This window comes from Pteropus medius, unplaced genomic scaffold (genome assembly GCF_902729225.1).
Source record: "Pteropus medius unplaced genomic scaffold, Ma_sr-lr_union100, whole genome shotgun sequence".
In the NCBI taxonomy this organism is placed as follows: domain Eukaryota; kingdom Metazoa; phylum Chordata; class Mammalia; order Chiroptera; family Pteropodidae; genus Pteropus; species Pteropus medius.
This window is the reverse complement of record NW_024350325.1, coordinates 8,361,797-8,380,464: the sequence shown is the minus strand read 5'-3', so window position 1 is coordinate 8,380,464 and position 18,668 is coordinate 8,361,797. Positions and strand designations below refer to the sequence as shown.

At 39.1% G+C, this 18,668-nt stretch overlaps 1 protein-coding gene across 1 annotated transcript in view; it reads left to right on the top strand.

The window, feature by feature from the left end:
• Nucleotides 1-1,149: 1,149 nt before the first annotated feature.
• The window catches only part of KPNA3 (karyopherin subunit alpha 3), an 89,638-nt gene continuing 72,119 nt past the window's right edge, over nt 1,150-18,668 (top strand). Inside the window, exon 1 of the mRNA XM_039839391.1 lies at nt 1,150-1,611. Coding sequence (XP_039695325.1) covers nt 1,543-1,611 — 69 coding nt within the window. The 5' untranslated portion in view covers nt 1,150-1,542. The remainder of the gene's footprint in view (nt 1,612-18,668) is intronic.

Genomic DNA, 18,668 nt, shown 5'->3' with positions numbered 1-18,668 from the left:
TTTCTTTGAAAAATTGGACCTTTGGCAAGACTGGCCCATCCTGATATGGCAACAGTGGTCTGAAATCTTTAGATGAGACTGTGTCTATCAACAGGCCATGCCTCACCACTCACAAAACAAATACCCCAGATAGCCTGGCCACCAAAGTCCTCTGAATTCATGACCCCTGAACTTCTGGCTCTTTAAGGCCCATTTGCTTTGAAAAAATGTCTTCTTTAATCTCTTTATGGTTATATTTCTACCAATCTTTGAATGATCTCTGCCATTTGAACTGTTCTATAACATCACACACCTGCTTATATCTGCCATAGACTCCAAACTGAATTATTTCATATGTAATCTGAGGACCTGCTCCAGAAACTCTCTATTAGTGTTTTGGATCCAAATTTCCCTTGATCATTCCTCCCATGACCCTAAAGGGAGATGCTCGGATGAAGAGTCTGCGGACCAGGGCTTGACTGCTTCCTTAAGGCTGAGAAGATTGTGTGGTGGCCAAACAAAAGGTGTTGGGGGCACTGAAATGCAGGAACTGCCGGAGTGGAAGTTGCAGAACCGGGCTTGGAAGGATGATGAAGAAAAAGAGAGGCTGCAAGAGAAAGTAGAGAAACTAAAGCACTAATTTGTCCAAGTTATTTATTGAGTATTCAATAAATAATACTCAATAAATAACGTGCCAAGCACTGTTTTTACGCGAAGGATTCAGCAACAAAGTAGCCAACGTCTCCGCTCTCGTTGAGATTAATTCCCGTGCGGTAAGCCAGGTAACACACACGTGAACACATATATCACATACATACAAATGTACATGTCAGGTGGAAACGTTATTTATAAAACCAAAGCAGAACAAGGGAACAGCCATTGAGGGTGGGTGCTATTTCGGGAGGCTCCAAAGAAGCCCCGCCCCACAATCCCAATAGGGCGCGAGATGCCGTCTCCAGGGAAGCTCCTCCCACTCCCCCGCCCAGAGGCGGTCTTGGGGGCGGAGCTTCGAGCCCAGGCTCTCGAGCGCGGGACGCAGAGAGCCGCGCGCTTAGGGTTCCCGGCCTTCTACTCGTTCTGTCGAGGCTAGAATTACCCCGCCGGAGCCTGGCATGCTGGGAACTGTAGTTTGCGCCCGCAGCTCGGCGTCTGAGGTTGGGGCGGAGGGAAGGAAAAGCCGCTAAGTCTGGCTCTATTGGTGGCACATGACTTGCAGCACCGAGAGGTTGTGGGGAGGCCTTACTCGGGGGAGGAGTCATCCCAAAAACACCCAGCACATCCAGCCGGGCGAGCGTCTAGGCCCGGAGCCGCCCCGGGCACGTGACCCCGGTCAACCCGGGCGCGCGCGGGTCTTCAGCGGTTCCCGCCCCGCCCGCCCGGCAGTCGGCCTGCGCCTCCCCCGGCGCTGCTGCCACCTCGCGCTTGGAGGCGTCACGGAACGTGCTCTCCTCTCCTCCACCCCCTCCCTCCCCTCTCGCTCTCCCCAACCTCCCCCTCCCGCACCGAGACTCGCCGCCGCCGCCGCAGCCGCAGGAGTAGCCGCCGCTGGAGCCGCGCGCAGCCATGGCCGAGAACCCCGGCTTGGAGAACCACCGCATCAAGAGCTTTAAGAACAAGGGCCGCGATGTGGAAGTGAGTGTGCTTCCGCGGTCTGTGCCCGCCCGGCCGCGCCGGCCCCGCGGCGGCGAGGAGGGGCGGGGGGCCGGCGCCGGGCTGCCTCTCGCCGGCTCGCGGTGGGTCGGAGTTGGCCGCCGCCTCCCGTCAGCGCGGCCCAGGGCTGGGCGGAGCGGGCGACGGGACGCGGGCCGGCTCCAGCCACCCTCCGGAGCTGCCGGCGCGGGGACCGGGAAATGCCGGGGTTTTCGGCCCCGTCACGCGGGCGCGGCCTGCTGTCTGCGAGGAAGGGATGTGGAGCTGAGGCGGGGTCTGCGGGCTGGGGCCTCGCGGGCCCGGGATGCTGCGGCCCAAGTCCGTCGACCGCTCCGCCGAGGAGGCGGCCGCGGCTCGCGCCCGTTGCCCGTGAAACCTCTCGCCGGCGCAGCCTCCTCGGTGCCTTTCACGCTGCCGCACATGGAGCCTCGGCTCTGCCGGTCCCCGCGCCTACCTTCTGCTAGCCGGGCCCAGGCGGGCGGTGGCGGCCCGCAGAGGGGGGTGGGGACCAGCCGGGTAACTGACTTGTTTGAGGGTGATGTGTGGGGGAGGGGAGGGTTCGCCTGGACCATTTTCCTATATTCCAGTGCTGTCCTTTTGACCAGTCGTGCTCTCTTCCAGTCGTACTCCTTTTACTGCTGGCATTTGGAGCAAGCTGAAGGTGGACAATAGTTCACCATCTATTGTGTTGAGGCTTTGAAAGAGACGTTGTTCGACCTCCGCTTCCAGGACCTGTTTTCTTAGCATTTCTCACTTGTAGTGAGGGTGTGCATAGGATGCTTTCTTTGACATGTTTTACTGAAATAAATCGGATACGGCCTTGTATATATCAATTGCTTCAAGATGGTAGAATTTCCATGTGGTTGCAAAACTGTAAACATTAATGTGGTCACTCAGTTCGTTGCTACACAGCATGTTGCCATTGTCTCATTAAGGTGACATTAGCAGGTACTATTTGCAAACTCGGCTTATTGAGGCAGCGCTAGATGTCTCTCTGCGGCTACTAAGAGCAATGTAGTATAATGCACAAACTTCACTGAGACTCTGACCTCCAGATTTGTTAAGGGGAAAGTGGTTTTAACCCCACAGCCTCCTCTTCTAATACTAGGTGTCATGATTTGCAGTTTTGCAATTCTTGCTGAGGGGCCAGTGTGAATAAGAAATGTGCGTTTTATCCTATGTTAAAGAGAGAAGGTGTTGGGGGAAAATTTTTACCATTCAGCATTCTGTTTTGTAGAAAAACTAAAAACCCAGGCCATTTTTCATACTTACAGAATTACATACTAATTGGAAAAACAACTAAGGAAATACTGTGGAATTCCCATTCGAATGAGACAGATAGAAGTCATCTCTCTTTCTCTGTGTCCTGGCCATGGTTAAATTTCTTTTGTGAGAAATACTTTTAAGCAAAAGTGAAATTTCGGAGTAGCAACTAGAAATTTTGAAACCGCCTCCTGTTATTGGTCCAGTAGATAGTAGGAGTTAATTTTGAACTTATTATATCAGTAATTGTTTTTGAAGCTTACCCCTGTTTTAAAGCAAAACTTACGTAGTCTGAAAAATACCCATATTATTTGTACAAAACTAATAACATTCTTTCTTTTCTTGGATATTAGTACAAGTTTTCATCTTATTTGTCTCTATTGTGTTCTGGGAGCTCAGCAATACCTAGTAAGGACTCCTGCACATAGTAGGTACATAATATTTGCTGATGACCAGAATGTAACCAGTGACTTCTGGATGCATGATTGCTAAGTCTTTCAGCCTGAAAATATTGGTTACACTTGCCAGAATACATTAGGGTAACTAAGGCATGAAATAACAGGCATTCAATGGTAGTTCTATGTGGTAGACATTATACTAAGAGCTTCATGATACCTCATTTAATCCTTATAACAACTTCATGAGCTAGGTATAGCGATATCTCCACTTTTCAAGAGGAAAGTACTTTAGATGAGGAAACTGAAGCATGCTTGTGGGTATGAACATTCATTCACTAAGTGTTTATTGGGTGTCTGGCAATGTCAGGTCTTGAAGATACAAAAGGGAAGAAAATTTAGTCTGTACTTCAAGGAGTTTACAGTTCAGTAGAAGTGATAGAACTAAACCAATAATTACAAAGCAATAACTCAGCAAGTGTATTCTGAGAATGCATAAGAATAGTCTGACTTGGAGCTGAACAGTCAAGGAAGATCTTCTGGTTAATTCCTAGTGGATGAATGGGAATGAGTAGATCCTGAAGGACGTAAGGTTTGCCAGAAAAGGGGAGAGGGCAAGGAAGAAGCATCCCAGACTTGAGGGAGCAGTAATTGAAGAGTCCTGAGAGAATGTAGTAGGACTGCTGAGAGAGAAGGGAGTGCTAGAGATGTGACTCAAGGGTACAGTGGGGTCATATATGATAAAGTGACTTTATTGTGGATTTAGGTATAACTAAGACTAGACACCATATCTAATTTAGTCTTATCCATTAGAAACTGTATTACAGTAGAAACTTATACAATGTAGCTCTGTAACTAGTGATTATTAGGCTGTTTCAAAATGGTGAGGTGCACTTTGATTACTATCCTTCCTACCTTTTAACATATGAGATAGACAAAAGGTAAAACATTATATATTATACAACCATGTGATACACAGATAAGTTGCTATGTGCAAGAATAAAATACACATTTTCTAAAGAAAATAAAGGTATAGAGTTATGCCAGGGAATTGTGAGTGGGGAGAGAGTTGAGAAAGAAATTTCATAGTCATTCAGTCGGGAATGGATTTATAGAAGAGAAGCTGGTGACTTTTATAGGAAGTTTGTACTAAATTTGAGCAGGGCACAGGAGAAATTAGCAAAAAAGATCCAGGTTTTTTTAAAAAAAGATTAGATTAGGAAGTGAAGAGATGAGACTTCCAGATGGCCTGTGGTGGTTAGTCTGACAACATGACTGTGGCAAAGAGTTGCTTGTAAACTTCTTGAGATCTGAAGGAATTTATTTCAGAGTAGAGTTAGAAGGTATAATATAATATGATTAGAGCAATGGGAAAAGGTGACTGGCAGTAATATCTAGAATTAATTCTGGAGGTATAGTGCTGTTATCCTGTATGCAGTGAGGAATATTCCAAAAAATTGAGACTGAAGATGGTCATGGTCATTAACGGAATGAAGATTTGTACCTTATCCCCCGGCACCCCCCTTCTTCCTTTCTCTTTTCCTTCTGTGTAAAGCTCACAGAAGACAAAGAAGATAAAGGTTATCCTGAGGTTTACAGACAGAGGTAGGGGAGGGAGTGATTATCACTGATAGCAGTTTGGAGCTTAGGTCTAGGAAATGGATTTTGTAGCTAAAACTAGGAAACACTTAGTGAAAATAATTTCTTTTATTTGGTCCGGAATGTGTGTTTTAATACCAGACTTTTTCATGTAAGGCATTGGTTCTTAGGTTTTTTTCCTTTTTAAAAAATATTTAAAACTTTTCAAATATATTTATAGAAAAGTACACAAAACACAAATGTTCCATTTAAACAAAAAGCGCAAACTAATCGAAAACAGACTCACAAATACAGAGAACAGTCTGGTGACTGCCAGAGGGGAGTGGGGTCGGGAGTGGGGAGTGGGAGAAAAGGGTGAAGGGTTAAAGAAGTAGAAATTAATAGTTGGGAAACGGTCACAAGGATAGGGAGCATGCCATAGGGTATGTAGTAAGCAGTAATGTAATGGCTAGGTGTAGAGAAGTGATAGAGTAATCGGGGGATCATTTCATAAACTATGTAAATGTCTAACCAATATACTATACACTTGAAACTAATAATAAAATGCTAAAATAATAAAAAAAGAAATGTTCTGTTTAATAAATACTTTTAACTCAAACATTCAAGTAACTGCCATCCAAGTCAGCTTTTCTTTTTTTTGCACCCATCTATCTCAAGGGCAATAATAATAATTATTGCGTATCTGCTATTATCAGTAACAATAACTAATAATAATTATTTTAAAAAATCTTAATATTTATTGTTTACAGTATACCTGTACCAAGTGCTTTTTATATGTGTTATTTATTTAGTCTTCACAACAATCCTATGAAGTACGCACTATTATTATACACATTAACTGCCAAGGAAACTTGAGGCCTGCAGTTCTTAAGTAACTAAATCAGGGGAGCGAGTGGCAGAACCTAGACTTATAGTGAAGCAGCATGACACTGAAGCCAGAACTCTTGCTTAGTGTGCTGTACTGTCTCTCTACCGAGTAGAGCCTATGACTTGACCTGGATGAAGCATACCTGAAAATTAATTAATGGGGAAACTGTTTAAGAAATCTTGACTGTATCACAGAAATTCCTATTTTGGTATTTTAAAATCTTGCTAATAAAAATTTTTGGCATCCTATTTAGCATTCAATTTATTGCCTTTTTTTCTCTTTTGATTCTTACAGACTTTCTTATTAGTAAGGAGCCAGTTGATTGATTTCAAAATAGTCACCTATATTCTTGGGTTTAATGCTTGAACTTTATGTTTAGTCTTTGCAAATTCAGCTAGCCCTACCAAACTTGCTTCTCCCTTTCTGGAACATCTATTGGTAAGTGGCACTATCTAATTGTTTAAACTTAAAACTTTATCCTTGACTCCGTTCTCTTCCCTTCCTTTGCTTTTCTGTATTAGCTGTCGGGAGAGCCCTCCTGTCTTTACCTTTGTTAACGGTCTTACCACCACTACCCTAGTTTGGGCCCCCGTCATTTACCCCTGTATAAGTGTGGTGTTGCACCTGGGTCTCTGACCTCTGGTATCTGCCTTCCTCAGTGTATATTGTGGCTTGATCGTTCAGATGTCTTTTTGTATAACATTTCCTGGTAAGATCATTCCCATTGCCTTCAGGATGAAATTAAAAGTCCTTAGCATGTCACACACAATTACACAAAAGGCCCTACTTTTTCTGCCTCACCTATCATTTTTCTTTATATCTCCTTTGTGCCAGCAATGATAAAGGATTTGAGATTGGTAAAGTAACCAGTACGAATTCCTCTCTATGCCTCTGGATGTGCTATCCTCCTATATACCTTCTTTTGCTATCTGTTTCGTGAGGCTCACTCTGGCAAACTCAGTTCAAACTCCTTCTTATATCTCTGGAATAACAAGATTATAATTCTGCTGTGTCATGTCATTCTAGTTCAAAAATACTCTTCAGGAGTTCTCCATTGGGCCTTGCTGACTAATAACATACTTAGTACTATCAGTTCCTTCTCTTTTCCTTCTCTGGAATCCTTTCCTAAGTAAAATTTCCTCTTGGGACAAATTGCTGTAATGTACAACAAATTCTATATGTGTATAACTGTTAAAGTATGTGGGCTCTGTCAAACACTGAGAGTAGGGACCTTGGGCTCTGACTGGTCATTTAGTGACCCGTACATAAAGTTTAATAAATACTCTTCGAGGAGAGAGACTAGATGATATACTTGACAACACTCTACATTTAGGAGTGAAATGTACAAAATTATTCTTAAGATAGTAATTTTTTTGGTGTTGACACACATTGACAACTGTCGCTCAGTTCTTTGACAGTGTTTTGCTATAATGTATTTCTGTAACATGAACTAATTCATACTTGAATGGTAAAGAGGAATAATGTTAGTTAATCCATAATTCATGTTGGTTCATATTTAATTCTTACCAGCATATTAACTGTTTAGCACTCCCAAGCAACAGCAATTGAACGCAAATACAGTTGAAGTACCGAAAGACAGTTTAACACAGTGAATCCAGCAATATGCACATTGCCCATTCACCCATATTCTGTGTCTTGGCTCCGTTTAACCACATGTTCTGTCTTAATGGTGCTTATTATCTCAACTGTCTTGCTGTATTTTCCTCTCCCAGTTTTGCAGAACATGAAATTTTTGAGGAATCTATATGTCATATAGCAGATACACAATAATTATCTTTTCTTGAATTTATTAACTAATCTTTCCTGGTCCTGCTAGTTCATTGATTACTCTTTTGTAGTTGGCTTTGCCAACTTTTTCCTATCCACTGAGTGTGGATATGTCTTGGGATTCTGTCTGTGACTCTCTATAGACTTTTTCTTGCCCTCATCAGCAACTCCCTTAGCTTTAACCGTCATTTCATTGGGGGGATGGGAGAGATTTAAATCTGTTTCAATTGTTTACTGGAAATTAATCACATGAGCATCACACCAGTTTGTTAAGCTCAAAGTGTTTAAAGCTGTGCTCTGCCTTTGTTTTTTCTTTTTTTCTGTTTATGGCATCATCATTTTTGCTGTGACCTGCATTTGAAACTTGAGAGGCTTCTTGGACTCCTTCTTCACCTTCCACATTCAGTCAGATGCCAGTCATGTAGCTTAAATCTCTGTGCTGTCTCTGAATTTTGGCCCTGCGTCTCTATTCCACTGCCTCCAGCCTGCTTTTGACCTTTTTTCTTATTACTTGGCAGTTTAAAAGTTGCTTCCAAAATGGTGTTCTAACTCCAATTTTTGAGATTTTTCAGTGAGCCTGATACCTGGTTATTTCTCCAGGGTCAACCTTCCCCACCCCCCTTTAATCTCTAGCAACACTGAACTTCTTATATGCTTATACATAATCTGGAATCCCGCCCTCCTCTGCTTGCCAATGCAATTTCTATTTTCAGGGCTATCTTGCTGACTGGAATAGCCTTCCTGCTGCTTGTTGCCTGGCTAATTTCCTACCCCTCTTAAATACTCAACTCTGCAGTTAGCTCTTCTGAGAAATCTTGCTGAATTCTCGGGTTGAGTTAGGTACCCTTCTTTGTTCCTGGAAGAACTCTGTGAATATATTTTTCTCATTGTAGTTATATTTTAATTGTGTTTTCATCTTTCTCCTACTAGTTTGTGAGCTTTTTGAGGACAAAAACTATATATCTCCATTGCTACTTATTACAGTGGCTGAATACATCCATACTATGTACCACCAGCACAATAGTTTTTCTAATGTGTATTTTTAAATGACACTTTTAATGTTTTAGTGCCTTTTCCTACTGTTTCCCAAATCAAGTCCAAACTTTTTATTATGATAGGTAAAACACTGGGAGATTAAGACACATGCATAGTGAAGTAATTTAAAAAATTTATTTTTTATTATAAAAATGATCTAATAATAGAAAAACTAGAGATAATGGTATATTAATCCCATATGCGTATCACTTAGATTTAATAAGTAATGATTTGCTGTATTTGCATCATCTTTTGTTTACATATATAATACATGGCATTTTACTCCTGAAGACTTCAGGCTACTTTTCTGAAAAATAAGAATGTGTTCTTGCATAAATACCATATCACCCTGACACAGTTTTTTCCTAATAACATTTAATCCAGTCCACATTTAAATTTCCCTCATTTCTTAAATTTTTTTTTTTTTTTTTTTTTACATTTGGTTTTTAGAAGCATGATTACACAAGATTGGGTCACATTTGGTTAGGTTTCTTAAGTCTCCTTTAATCTAGAGCAGGCTCCTCCCACCATTTGTTTTTTATTGTGGTAAAATATATAACATAAAATTTACCATTTTAAGTGTACAGTTCTTTGGCATTAAGTACATTCACATTGCTGTGTAATCATCATCACTATCTCCAGAACTTTTTCATCTTCCCCAGCTGGAAACTCTGTCTCTGTTAAAACAATAACTGTATTTTCCTTCTCCCCAGCCCCTAGAAACTTCCCTTCCGCTTTCTGTCTTTATGAATTTAATTACTCTAGGAACCTCATATAAGTATAATCATATTATATTTGTCCTTTTGTGACTGGCTTTTTTCACTTACCATAAAGTCTTCAAGGTTCATCCATATTGTATCATGTGTCAAAATTTCCTTCCTTTTTATGGCTGAACAATATTCCCTTGTATATACGTACCACATTTTGTTTACCCATTGATGGATACTTGGGTTGCTTCTACCTTTTGGCTGTGTCATCATTTTTTAAATGCCATTAATTTGTGGAATAAATGAGGTCAGTTTTCTTAGGGTAAGTTGAACCACATGGAATCACCATTTTTGAGGTTGAAGTATCAGCTGTCTCATATGCTTTGACCTAATAGAATGTCCTAATTACTAGATTTGTCTGTTTCTTTGTGGTGTGTCTTAACTTATTCCTCCTATTTCTTACTACCCTCCAGATTTTCTACAAACTGAAGATTAGTTTTAAAGACTTGATTATCTTCAGTTTAAGCATTTTTTCATTTTTAAAAAACTTCCATTGGTGATGCTGTGTACTTCAGAATACATCTCAGTAGTAATGCTAAGATTGATCAGAGGGTTCAGATGATAAAGAAGAGTTTAATGTCACGATGTCAGAGTTACTGTGTTTGGTGAGATATGATATAGGTAACATTTAAAGTGGGGAAAAAATGGTAACTTGATTTCTTGGTACCTAGTAAAGGAGTTGGGAAATGTATCTAGAAAATGTAACTTCAAAGGCAATGGCGTTCTCTTTCCATGACCGATACCATTCCTAAGTTGACTTTTTGTTTTCTTAGTATAAGATTTAACTAATATTCTCATTTCTAAGTCTCCATTCTTTTACTTTGAAGGTAAAGCAGTATTAAAAATATAAGGAGAAAGTAGCTATACTTTGTGGCAGTTTTGCTATTAAGAACAAATTTGTCACAGCCTAGGATACCAACATTAGCAGTTAAGATATGGTAAAATAAATCATGACTGTATTTACTTGGAATTAGTCATTTCAAATGGTTGAGTATTCTGGGTTATAAATTTATTTGTTTACATACCGAATTTTCTTTTATTTTGAAATGCCAGTGTTTCTGAAAATGTCCTATACATTTCTCTGCCTTCTTAAATAGAATATAATATAGAAAATAACTTACTTTCCTACTTAAGAAGAGAATCACCATTATGCATATGTATACCGGTTTTTGCTTTTACATGATGGCTTCAGGGTCTTAGCGTTCTCAGAATTTCATCCTTAATTTCTATGCTTGTGGAGTTTTTGCTCTTCATTTTTTTTTTTTTTTGCCTGTCCTTCCCTTGCTTTTAGTCTGTCAGCTTTCTCTTTGATATTGTCAGCATGTTTACCTGTAGTAATTCCCCTCTTCCCTTTTAATATGATGCTTCAGATATTCTAGTAACTTGAATAACAGATTTACTAAACACTTCTTTAGCATTTGCTATGTGCCAGGCAGGCATTGTTAATGCCAACAATTATAAATAAGAATAACATTGTCCTCTTTCTAGGGAAGTTCATTTTAGTGGGAGAGACTGATACTGAAGCATATACTTAGGATATAGCATAAATCCTATGATGCAGGTTCATAATTTGCAAAGTACTATGAGAGCTTAGAGAAAGAGAGTGACTGTACCTGGGGAAATTGAGTAAGGTTACACAGATCACACTTGAGCTAGGTCTTGAAAGATGAGTAGGAGTTTGCCAAAACAAAAAGAAAATATGAATAACTGAATATGTCATGGAGTTTTAAAGGCATGGCATGTTCAAGCAACAGTTGATATGGTGACATTACATCCATTCTTCTTTCTTTTTGGAAACAGCATTCTGACTTGGCCTTTGGAAGCTGTTCTGCCATTGTGTATCTCTTGGTGGGGTTTTTAATCTTAGTGCTCCTGCCTCTGGTTAATTAAGGTGCCTTACTCTTTGTGGATAATACAAATTAGGCCAATCAAATGTTGTCCCTGCCATTTTAATCTTGAGTGAGCTGATACTGGGACTTAAGTGATTCATTCTGGCAGAAGTACCGTGAAGAAGTCTTCCATTAATCCCTGACACCTAGGTTTGTGGAGTTGCTTGCTTTCATCCTGAGTTTTTCATATATCTGATTCTTTAGCTTTTCCTTTGGTTCTATGGAATTGCTCTATAGTCTTCCAATAAATTCTCCTGCCCTCCTCCCCTCTTTGTTTATTAAATTAATTCAAGTCTGTTTTTATTGTTTGCAACATGACTTTAAGGTGATTGACTTGTTCTGGTTTGCCCAGGACTGAAGGAGTTCTCAGGACATAGGACTTGCAGTGTTCAAACAAGGAAAGTCCTGGGCAAATCTTAACAAGTTGGTCACTCTAATTGAAACAGTTTGAGAGTAAAGATAATGAATTTTGGGAACCTGATGTTGTTCAGATGGATAGATCCAGGGTGCATTTGAAAATAATGTGCGCAGAACTACCTTGCACTCAGCAGTTATTTGAATTCTGAACTAAGTGTGAGGGTAAAACAGTGAAAATATTGTTAACCGATTAATTGTTGAGCATTTACAATGTACAAGGCACTCTGCTTATAAGAATAGTCTTAAATAATCCTCACAAAATTGCTATTATACAGATGAAGAAAATGAGTTAAGTAATTTGCTTATTAAGAACATACAACTAGGAAGAGGCAGAACTGGCATTTAGTCTCAGATTTCCTACCTTAAAACCCAGTACCCTTAAAAACCATTTTCCTATTCTGTATCCAGGGTCCCTGCTTAAAGATTTGTAGTACAGAAATGATGTGAAAACAAATACTATAATGAAAGTATGTAGAGAGTACGTCAGGAAAGACCCAGCGTGGGTCAGTCAGGGAATGCTTCGTGGAAATGGTTGTGCTTAGGCTGAAGCTAGAAAAATGTCTAAGTATTTCTTTGGTAGTAATTCTTGGGTGGGCCTGGAAGTAGGAAACAGCATAATCTGTTTAGGGAACTAATTCAGTATCTCTTATAGGTGGAGTGATTGGAAAGTTGGATGGGATTGGCAGGGGCCAGATTGTAAAAAAACTTCTGTGGGGGCAATTTTAAATGGGGAAGTGGGTTTTATGCATTTAGAACTATGGCTTCGGTTGCACCAAAGGAGATGGATTGGCGAGGGTGAGAAGAGCTTGAGAACAACAGTTAGACAATACTTGGCGGGGGGTGGGGGAGTGTCTCAGAAATGGATGGTCTGGCTAATAGTATTGGTGTTAGGGTCCAAGGGCAGAAAAAGTTATTAGGACCATTTTTTGGCATATTTTACTTTCTAAAACAGAGGCTAGAAGACTTTTTCTGGAAAGGGCCATATTTTTAAAAGCCTAAATATTTTAGGCTTTGTGGGCCATACTGTTTATGTCACAACTACTCACCTGCTGTGAGCATGAAAGCAGCCATAGACAATATGCAAACAAATGGTTATGACTGTTCCAATAAAGCCTTATTTACAAAATCAGGTGGAGGGCTAGATTTGGCTTGTAGGCTGGATTTGGCTCACAGTCCGTAGTTTGCTTACGTAGTGAATGAAGATTTGGAAAATAGTTCAAGCAATGATTAGAGTGTTTAAGATGATAATACAAGAATAAGAAGAAAAGAGGGCTGGGGAGGAAAGAACTGGAGGAACCATATCGTTTTAGGGAATGAGCCATTAGGAAGCTTACAGCAAAGTGGCGTATCAGAATTTAGGGCAGGAGAGTTTCCTGAAGGAGTAGTTGCGATATCAGATGCTGCAGAGAGGAAAGGTATGATCAGGACCTGAAATAAGCTGTTCATTATATTTGGCGCTTGGGGTCCAGGGAGAAGTAGAAAGCCCAGAGAGTGGTGGAAGCTGGAAGCTAGATTATGATGGGGCAAGGGATGAGTTGGAGTTTAGGTGGTAGAACCAGTCTGTGGAAACTCAGTTTATAAGTTGGTAGTCATAGGAAGAAAGGACCACAGTTTAGCTTGAGGAGGAAGTGGGTTAAGAAGGCTTTTTGTTGTTTCTTATTAGAAGTGTGAGGTTAACTACTGGTTATAGGCTAAATCGAAAAAACCTGAGCAAAAGAGACTTAAGGACCTGGCTAGAAAAGAAGTGATTGAGCCTAGGCTAAGTGAGGAGGTGGGTGTTAGGGAGGTGAAGAGATATGTTGTGGGTTAGATTTTGAAGGGGCTTCAGGTGGAAAGGACTTGGAGAAGTACAGATAGAGGTCAGGATGGGCTGCAGTAAGGCAGGTAAACTGGAATAGATTATGATTAATTATCTATTCACATATTATAATTCTACTTTTCTTTAAAAGTTAAATATATTTTAAAGGGGAAGAGAAGATGAAAATATAAATCATGATTCTAAATAAGATAATTTCAGTATTCAGATATATTTACAGGTTTTAAGGAGAAAGTTTATAAACTGGTAATTTCCAGTTAAGACTGTCATACTATTTAATAATAAAATGCAAATTTACTTCTATATGAGATTAAGCTCTTATTGACTTAAATCCTTCAGTAGGAGTGACAATAATTTAAAACACTTTCTCACTCCCCTTGCAGAATTTGAAGTTACTGTCGGACTATGGCTCTTAGCACTGTAGCAATAGTATGGTTTTCAGTTATGCTTTGAGTTCTGTGGATGTGTTTTTGCTTGGAATAAAGGATTGGATGTTAGAGTTCTATAATGGCTGGACATTTGTCATTGCATTCTAAATTTTGTGAATGTGGGGTTAACACAAACATTTTTGTGTACCCTTTTGAGCTTTTGAAACTTTGGGAAAGTGGGATATTTGAGAGACTTGGAGCTAAAGTAATCCAGCTCTGGAATACAGAGGGAAAAATTACAGACTATAGACTATGGTTATGATCTCTGCCTTCAAGGGGCATTTAATCTAGTGGGGCTTGCTTTTTTTTTTCTTCTTTTTTTTTCTCTTTTTCTTTTTTTACAGATATTGCTAATGATTTTAAAATTGATAGAGACTTGCAAGGGATCCCCAGATAACCAAAACAATCTTGAAAAAGAACAACAAAGTCGAAGAGCTCGTACTTAGCGATTTTAAAACTTACTACAAACTTAAGAATAATCAGACTGTGCAGTACAGGCATAAGAATAGACATATAGACCAATGGAATAGACTTGAAAATCCAGAAATAAATTCTCATATTTACAATTGATTTTTCTGAAGGTCAGTTGACTTTCAGTTAAGGTGCCAAAACAATGTAACAGGTAAAGAATAGTCTTTCCAATAAATGGTGCTGGGCCAACTCGATATCCGCATGTACCTCATACTGTATACAAAAAGTTGATCAAAGACCTGAATGTAAGAACTAAAACTATAAAAGACTCAGAAGAAAACATAGGTGTAGAGCTTCATTACCTCAGATTAGTCAGTGTTTTCTTAGTATGACATTAAAAGCACAAGTGACAAAAGAAGATCTCTAAATTGGACTACATAAAATTAAAAACTTTGATTTTCAAATGAGATCATCAAGAAAGTAAAAAGGCTTCCCACAGATGGGAAGAATATTTGCAAATCATATATCTGGTAAGGGTTTTGTATCTAGAATATATAAGGAACTCCTGTAACTCAATAGTAAAATGTCAAGATTCAGTTTTAAAATGGACCATGGACTTAACAGTTTTCTAAAGAGATTATGCGAATGGCCATTAAGTACATGAAAAGATCCTCAACATTATTGGTCATTAGGGAAGTGCAGCTCAAAAACACAATGAGATATCACTTCATACGCACTAGGGTGGCTAAAGCACTAGGGTGGCTAAAACAAACATAATAACAAGCGTTGAGGAGGATATGTAGAAATTGGAACCCTCATACATCTCTGGTAGGATTATGAAATAGTGCAACCACTTTGGAAAAGGGTTTGGCACTTCTTCCAAATATAAGAGTTGCCATATGACCCAGCAGTTTTTTGGTTTTTTTTTTTTTTTACGATGACATTGGTTAAAGAAAACCAGTGTTTCAAGTGTACAATTCAACAGTAAGGCATATATACATATATATATATATATATATATATATATATATATATATATATATTCACCGCCCATAGTTAAGATTTCTTTCTGTCACCACGTATTTGACCCCCTTTACCCCCTCTGCCTCCCCTCTCCCCTCTGGTAACCACTAGTCTATTGTCCATGTGTCTCTGTTTGTCCCGTTTGTTTGTTGCTTTTAGGTTTATATCCCACATATAAGTGATATCATGTGGTTTTCAACTTTGGCTTATTTCGCTTAACGTGATTATCTCAGTGAGCTAGAAATTTTATTCCTAGGTATATATCCAAGAGATGTGAAAACATTATGTACACACATGTTCATAGTAGCATTATTCATAATAGCCAAAAAGTGGAAACAACCCAAGTGTCCATCAGTTGATGAATGAATGGATAAATAAAATGTGGTATATTTATACAATGGAATACAGTTGACTCTTGAACAACATGGGAATTAGGGGTGCCGACACCCCATGCAGTCAATAATCTGTATAACTTTTAACTCCCCAGAAACTTTATTCATCCTCTGTATCTGTAGAGAATTGATTCCAGGATGCCATTCCCACACCTACACCCCCTGGTGGATACCAAAATCTGAGGATGCTCAAGTCCTTTATATAAAGTGGTGTGAATCTAGGCATACAGAGAGAATACTTATTGAGAAAAAAATCCACATACAAGTGGACACATGCAGTTTAAACCCATGTTGTTCAAGGACCAGGTGTATTATTCAGTGTCAAAAAGAAGTGAAGTACTGATAAATGCTACAACATGGATGAATCTCAAAAACATAATTCTAAGAGCCCCCAACAAAAATAGGCCTCATATTATTATTCCATTTATATGAAATGTCCAGGCAGTCAAATCCCCAGATATAAAAGGTAGATTAGTGATTGCCAGGGGATGCGGAGTAGACGTATGGAGGATGAATCATAAAGGGTATGTGGTTTCTTTTTGTGGCAATGAAAATGTTCTAAAATTAGATGATGGTCATGGTTGCACAACTCCAAATGTACTAAAACCCACTGAATTTTCACTTTAAAGGAGTGAATTTTAAGGTATTTGAATCATATCTGAATAAAACTTACTGAAAGGAAAAGGTAAATTATACTTGATATTAGTACAAATTACCTAACGAAGGCATTTTCAGAATGGAAAACTGTGTGTAATAATAACATAGAGTTCTAGTAATGATGCAGTACCTTAGAATTATTTAACAACTATAAGATCTGGTCAAAACATTAAATTTTTCATTAAAGGCACTGGAGAGTGATCAGAAGCCAACAGAAACTGGAGGGGAGCCTATTACAACTGTTTCATAAAATTCGTGAGTTGATGGGTTATTGTCTGAGGTCATTCCATAATCTTCCCACTTATTATTGGCTTGACATATCAGACTGCGGAGTTCTGGGCTGACAGAGTAGCCAGAAACTTAGGGGAGAAATCCTGGAAGACCAGAAGCTGTAAAGAGAGTGAGCCTTAAAATTTGCATGTAAAATCTGCCCAAATGTTTAGCAATCTGCTATACTGTGCATGAACTGATTGTGTGTGTGTGTGTGTGTGTTTAAAATTCCTGTAAATTTTTTAAAGGAATCTCATTGCAAAGTCATTTATCAAGTGAAAAAATCTCATGTCCCTCCTCAATTTTTAAAAATTTTAGTTGATATCTAGGACTATGGACGCAGTAAAGTTTTCTGTCTGCAGTGGAATTGAAACATTTTGGGGGGAGTCAAAACAGGTTTTAATTTTTTGATATTAGGTTTACTCTTAAACTTCCCAACCACCTGCTATATTTTTTAAACTGTAGCTAACAGACCAGTGGAACTTACAGGGAAGGAGCTTTGAAGTTTCCTATTCATTCTTAATTTCCCATACTAGACAAGACTGTTTAGATCAAAATAATGCTTGTCTTCCAGAGGTGAATGCATTTAAATAGCAAATTTAATATAACTTAATATTCTGATATTTAGAATCTAAGTTGTTGTTATTGTTTTTGAAAGAGCAATGTTAGTAAGTTTCAAGTTCATAAACTGAATCTTTGTGGAAAAAATCACTTTAAAGGATAGAAAGATTAAAGAATAAACTGTAGCCAGCACTGCTATAAGTTGGAATATGTCTTTTAGTTGGATAAAATCTAGAATTCATGGTTCCTGTACAGCTGTGGAGGGAGCCCTTTTTGATCTACATTTAGCCTAGAAGTTGTTCTCTTCTCATTAGACAAGCAAATGTCTATTAATGGCTTTCCATCATAAACACTCAGTAGGCAGGAGAACTGATGGAATTTAAGTTTGAAAATGCAGTTACAATCTGTAGAAGAGGAAAATGAACATTGATGACTACCCGCTTTTTGATAAGGTTTATGTGGTTTAATTCTCAGATACTTTTTGAGGTAGTTTAATATCCCATTTTTAAAGAGCACTATTATCTATAGATAGGGTGAAAACAGTAGGTGAAGTGAGATTGATGAGCTCAGTTTTGAATATATTAAGGAACTTGTGGGGTTTTCTGGGGAGTAATTCAGGAGACACTTCAACTCCAAAGAGATCTAGGCTTAAAGTTTTAAGCTACTTAAATTCCCAGCATTGTTGGACTTACAGAATGTACCAAAATCTGTTTATTTACAAATACAGCAGTTTATTTAAACGATGCCAGCTAAAGGGAGCTACAGTTGAAGGGATGATTCAAGTCTAATATCTGAAATTTACTGTCCACCTTGACTGCCTTTCCTTCTCAGAAACTGAACTTCCCTAGATATTCCCTCCCTGCCCGCATCACATATTTTATTCATTTTTTGTGGGTAGCAGCTTAAAAAATTTTTTAGTTGTGCACATCGACTGTCATCAGCTGGTGTGGATAATTTCTCTAATTCCATTTTAACTAATTTGATATTTTCTTGGGGGCTTATTCTTGAATGAAGTCTTCATGTGCAGTACTGGTATAAGAATATGTTATTGAACTCAAGGGTTTCACCGCTTGGGGTGTTCTGTTCAAGAGCTAGATGTGATATCATTAGGTAGTTTCATTTACTGGCAGTAAGGAAAGGAGACAGAGGACTCACATCCAAAGCTCTGTCCCCGCGAGGGGAGGCTTAGCCATTACTTATAGACACTTTTGGCAACACTTATCCAGTGGGTTCTTTCAAGCTCATCCTGTTTACAGTTGCATCTGCAAAAACTGCTACATTTTAACGTTTAGCAAAAAGAGCATTTAGTATGAACCACCCAGATCGTGAGACTCTTGTCCTTATATAACATTTCCCCCTAGATATTTCACTCCTCATTCTTGAGGGAATGGGGACGAGGGTCATACTTCTGTAACTGCTTCTTCCTGAATATGGGCAGAGTACCTCTTTAAGTTAGAGGA